The 5,495-nt window shown below is 60.5% G+C and overlaps 1 protein-coding gene across 1 annotated transcript in view; it reads left to right on the top strand.

The window, feature by feature from the left end:
• The first annotated feature begins 206 nt into the window (after positions 1–206).
• The window catches only part of EHD2 (EH domain containing 2), a 20,327-nt gene continuing 15,038 nt past the window's right edge, over positions 207–5,495 (top strand). The window contains exon 1 of the mRNA XM_026658815.1: positions 207–1,247. Within this exon, the coding sequence (XP_026514600.1) occupies positions 850–1,247 (398 nt within the window). The 5' untranslated portion in view covers positions 207–849. The remainder of the gene's footprint in view (positions 1,248–5,495) is intronic.

The following is a 5,495-nucleotide window of genomic DNA, read 5'->3' as shown; positions in this document are numbered from 1 at the left end:
TGCCTTGTGTCATCTGGCAACTCCTTTTCCCTTAGGCAGCCTCCCAGCCCCTCCTCAGATGTTCTGCAGGATCTTCTGCAAGTTCACTGAACGACTTTTTTCCCCTCCTTTAGGAAAAAAAAAATTTGCATGGGCCACAGAAGGAATTTTTCTCTGCAAAGCGCCATTAGCAGCTCTGATCCCTGCTGAGATTGCGCCACCAGCTCCTGGGGCTGGCTTTCTCCGGGCTGCGTAACGTTTTTTTTTGAGGGGGGAAAGGGGAGCACAAGTTCCTTCCCAAGTGGCATCAGAAGAACCCCCCCCCCCTCCCCCGGTGCCAAACCTATGATCCTGGTTTAGGAGTGATTCTGCTTAGGTTTCTTTAAATCAAGCAGCATATGCAACGCCGTGCCTTTAAATTTCATCTGATTACCAAATCCAGGTCTGGAGATCACCCAAGAGATCCACCCGTCTCCCCACAAAAAAGATCTATCCATTTGGATCTGCTGATCAGAGATCTGCTGATTCCCAAGAGGTCTATTGGTTTCAGATCTGTCAGTCTCCCGTCTTCCATTTGGACTGACTGATCTCCCAGAGATCTAGCAATTTCAAGATCTATCAACTTCACATCTGCTGATCTCCAAAAGACTGTGGCTCTTCGTGCTTTTCGACGGGGTTTTCAGCTTGGATTAATTGATCTCTCTATCGGATTGGCTGAACTATTGACTCTCAGATCTATTGATCTCGGAAAGAGCTATCAACTCCGAGCTATTGATCTCAGAAAGATCTATTGATTAGGATCTATCGATCTCCCAAGGAGTTCCCGTTGCCCTGTTTCTCCCCGGGTGTGTACGGCAGGACTAGGGGAAGATGTTCAGCTGGATGAGGAAGAACGAGAAGAAGACTCCTGAGGTGATCCACACGGTCACCGAGGGGCTGAAGAACCTCTACAAGAAGAAGCTGCTGCCCGTGGAGGAGTTCTACCGCTTCCATGACTTCCACTCGCCGGCCCTGGAGGACGCCGACTTTGACAACAAGCCCATGGTGCTGGTGGTGGGGCAGTACTCCACAGGGAAGACCACCTTCATCAAGTACTTGCTGGAGCAGGACATCCCGGGCAGCCGCATCGGGCCCGAGCCCACCACTGACTCCTTCATTGCGGTCATGCACGGCGAGACCGAGGGGATCATCCCGGGCAACGCCCTCATCGTTGACCCCAAGAAACCCTTCCGCAAGCTCAACCCCTTCGGGAACACCTTCCTCAACCGGTGAGTGCTGGCCCCCCCGCTCGCTGGCTCCTGCTCCCGAAGGGCTGGCCATCAGTGGCCAACGTCCCCATGAACTCAACCCCCATCCGCATGTGCGCAAAACCCCGTCGCTCGTGTGGTGGCCTGCACAACCGGGCCTACTGGGCAGCCCTTGGGTGAGCTTCCCTCCACAGCCACTTAACTCGGCCCAGGCTAGCCCGCCACACAACAATCGAGGGCTGCTGGTCCTCCAATGCCTTCTCACGATGTTCCCCAGCCACCGCTAACTCACTGTGATACAACAGAGGGCCGCTAGTTCTCCAGTGCCTTCCCCCAGGGACCCTGTGCCACGGCCTTTCCTTGCCATCGACAAGTGCCTCCTCTTCCTCGTCTTTAGCCCACACCCGAGCCAGCCCAGGCTGAACTAGCTTGGGTCCTGTGGCTGTTTAATCGGCATGCTCCAGGGCGTGAGCGGATCAGCCCCATGGAGGGGTCAGGAATTTCCCCCATGTGGTGAGATGCCACAGCCGGTACCTCACGCTCCTTGGCAGTGTCTGGCTTGACCTACTCTCTCGCAGACAGGAGGCCTGGCTTGATGGGCCTTTGATCTGGTCTGATGTGCCCATTCCCAGCTCCTTTCAGAGTGTCCTCCCCTCACTTGTGCTTCAGCAATGGGCCATGTCATAGGAATGGCCAGCGGGTCCATCTAGCCCAGAGAACTATGGGATAATCTGGCCACTAGGGGATGCTTTCCCCTGAGCCCCAAGACTTGGAAGGGGACTCATATCCCTTATTAAACCAAAACCCCAGTCTGTCTAATCAACGTTCTCAGTATCCCCAACCCTTGCCTGAGTCCCTGAGCGCTTGGCCTCAGAGCTTGTAGCAGGGAGTTCCACTGGCTAATGCCCAGCTGCATTTCCTTTCATTGGTTTAAACAGCTGCCACTCAGAGTCAATGGGCGTCCCCTTGCCCTTGGGAGAAGCAGGGGCAGCCCATTCCCCTTCTCTAGCCCCTCCCGTCCCCAGCTCCTGCTCCTCTCCTCCCCCAGCCCCGATCTATCCAGTCTCGCCCCAGGGCGGAGCCTTGGATCATTTCTACAGCCTGTGTCCACACTGGGGCTCTGCCCTGTCCCTCCTCTGCCCTGGGCATCCTGGGGGGAGAGGGACAGTGTGTCCCCTCCTGTCTATTCCCCCCCCGGGGTGCGATCGGCCCCTCCAGTCTGTCCCCCCCACCCCCAGGGGACAGAATGGTCCCCTCTGCTCGATGCAGTCTGATATTAAATGTCTCCTGCAATGGGGCTCCCGCCCTTCCTTGGGAGACGGCTGTTCCAAGACCCGGGGGGGGGGGAGGAGGGGACCCATCTCCTCCCCCCCCCCCCCCGGATGTTCACCACATCGTAGATTATAAGGATAGGAGGGACTGTCCACCCTGGCCTCCTGCGTGGCCCAGGCCAGAGCCCCGGCCCCAGGAGTCCTGCTTCATGCCCGGGGCCTCCGGGGCAAGCTAGAGTCTCTGAGCGAGAGCTGAGCTCGGTGTCAGGCAAATTCCCCTGCCAGGTTTTGTTGAAGCGTGTTTCAGAAAGGCTGGGTGGGGCGTGCGTGTGTGTGTGTGCACGCGCATACATTCCTCTGTGTTTGTGCATCTGTGTGTCAGTATATGTGCATGCATCCCTGTGCGTGTGTGTACTTGTGTGTGTGCATCTGTGTGCAACCCAGTGTGTGTGCGTCTGTGTGCATGCATCCTTGCACGCGTGTGTGTGCATCTGTGTGCAACCCAGTGAGGGGGGGACATGGGACTGGGGGGAGGGGGGTTAGATCCAAGCCCTCCTCTCTTAGCTTCTCATACACACACACCCCCGTTAGCCTGGGAGCCGTTTCCTGCCCTGACGTTGAGGGAGCCGGGCTGGGGCTGTCAGTGATTGAACTTGTGGCTAAGACACCGGCCCTGCTTTGTAAACCTCCCTCACCGAGCCTTTCACGAGTCAGAGAGTATTGCATGGGGCTGCTCCCCCAACACGCACCGAAGTGCAGCTGCCTCTGGGGTGGAACACGGCAGTGCTTCAGCGGCAACATGCAGCAGTTCAGGCTCAGAGCAAGGCAGCATGAGCTTGTCAGGATTCCTGGGCTCTTCCCCTGATTCTGCACAACCCTGCACATGTCGTTTCTCCTCTTCGAGCCTTACGTCCTACAGAGCCAGGGATCGGACCCAGGAGTCCTGGCTCCCAGGCCCTCCCTGCACCGGCCTCTCAGACACCCCACACCTTCGCAGAGCCAGGGATCGGACCCAGGAGCCCAAACTCCTACGTCTAACAGCTAGACCCTATGACTTTCCCAGAGCCAGGGATCGGACCCAGGAGTCCTGGTTCCCACCCACCGCCCCCGCTTTAACCCCTAGACCCCACTCCCCTCCCAGAGCTGGGCATAGAAGCCAGGAGTCCTGGCTCCCAGCCTTTCTCCCCGCCCCCCCGAGCTTTAACCACTAGACCCCACTCCTTCTCCGAAAAGTGGAGATCCCTTGCCCCATCTGGCACAGCCCTGCCTTGGCTTCCTGCCCCAGCCCTGCTCCACCAGAGCCCATTGCAAACAGCTGTTCACCCTGCATGTCCCTGCCCAGCCCCTTGGGAGAAGCATGGGCTGTTGGGTTTGACAGGGGAGGGGGCTGCAGCTGGGGGGCCGGGGGGCTGCAGCTGGGGGGAGGGAGGTTTAAACAGCAGCAGCCCCCCGTGATGTGCGTCCAGCCGGTGCTGGGCTGGGGGGTCTCGTGCAGTGCAGAGGACACCTGTTCCCACCCAGCCCTGGTCCGTGGCGGGGGGGCCAGGCTGAGGGCTGGGTCTGAGCCAGGCTCTCAGGAATGCAGGGCCTGTGGCCCAGTCCCCTCCCCGGCCCGGGCTGCCTGGAAAGAAGGCGTCACAGCTCCAGATGCGCTGGCAGCATGGAGCCATGGGTGGACAGGCCCGTCTCACGAGATGGCTGGCAGGAGGCCCCCGGGGATGGGCAAGCTCTGCTCGGGGCTGAGCTGAGGGGTGCGAGCGGGGAAGACGGAGCGAGGGGGGCCTCGAGGAAAGGCTGGGACCCAGGAGATGGGGGTTCAGTATCTGGCTCTATCACAGACTCACTGGAAATCGCATTGTGCCTTGGTTTCCCCTGTCTGTAATATAGGGATAATACGTCTATGGGGGACTGGCTCTCACTCTGTGTCTGTGCAGTGCCTGGCACGACGGGGCCCTGATCTCGGCCGTGGTCTGGGCAGCGCCCGGCGCGACGGGGCCCTGATCTCGGCCGGGGTCTGGGCAGCTCCCGGCACGACGGGGCCCCGATCTTGGCCGGGGTCTGGGCAGCGCCCAGCTTGACGGGGCCCCAATCTCGGCCGGGGTCTGGGCAGTGCCTGGCGCGACGGGGTCCTGATCTTGGTAAAATAAAATGAATTTTGACTCTGGAAACACTCTCCTTTCTAGACAAACAGGCCAGGACGCCTGGGTTCTTTTCATGGACTGTGGTGGCTTTCCCAGGCCAATGGGCCCTGGAGCCCAACCCAAAGCCCATTGAGGTCAGTGCAACGGCTCCCGTTAGCCCCCTGGCTTTGGAGCAGGCCGCGGGAGCCCATCTGGCCTGTAGCTTCAGCCCTGCTGCGAATCAGCCACAGCCGAGCTGGGAGCCCCCTCCCTACCGCCGCCCCTCCCACGCCCGGCTCAGCTGGGCCCGGGCAGGGCTATTTTTAGCATCGTGTTTATATCGGACCGGCCCAACTTCCTCCAGCGTGGAGGAGTTTGTAAACACCGGCTCCTCCCAATGAGCCCCCCACTTGTGTGCAGGGCCCGGCTTCCTGCTAATGCTGGGCTGCTCCCCCCCCCCCTCAGGCCAGGGAGCGTGGGGCAGCACCCCCCATCCTCTGCACCAGCCCTGGCTCGCTCTCCTCTGCCCAGATCCCCCAGCCTGCGTCTTGCTCCATCCTTCAGCCCTTCACCGGGCACCCTACGGCGGGGGGAGGGGTGGAAGAAGGGCGGCCCCAGGCTGGCACAGGCGAGGCCTGAGAGGCCAGGGGGTGTCTGCTTGCACCCTAGGACTGGAGGGGCCAAATCCCAGTGCCACCAGCCTCTCCAGCCAGCTTGGGGCTCCCCTAAGGCTGCTGTTCTGTAGGGGGGGGGGTGACCTGGCTCCGCAGCACCGCCAGGGCCCCAGGATCAGGGAAAGGCAGGGACTGCCCAAGGCTCGGGGGGTCTGTGATTCCCAGTTACCCCTCCCAGCACCTGCGGGGGGGGGGGGGGGGGGG

This window comes from Terrapene carolina, unplaced genomic scaffold (assembly GCF_002925995.2).
Source record: "Terrapene carolina triunguis isolate 2854851 unplaced genomic scaffold, T_m_triunguis-2.0 Scaffold517, whole genome shotgun sequence".
In the NCBI taxonomy this organism is placed as follows: domain Eukaryota; kingdom Metazoa; phylum Chordata; order Testudines; family Emydidae; genus Terrapene; species Terrapene triunguis.
This window is presented reverse-complemented; position numbering and strand designations above follow the sequence as displayed.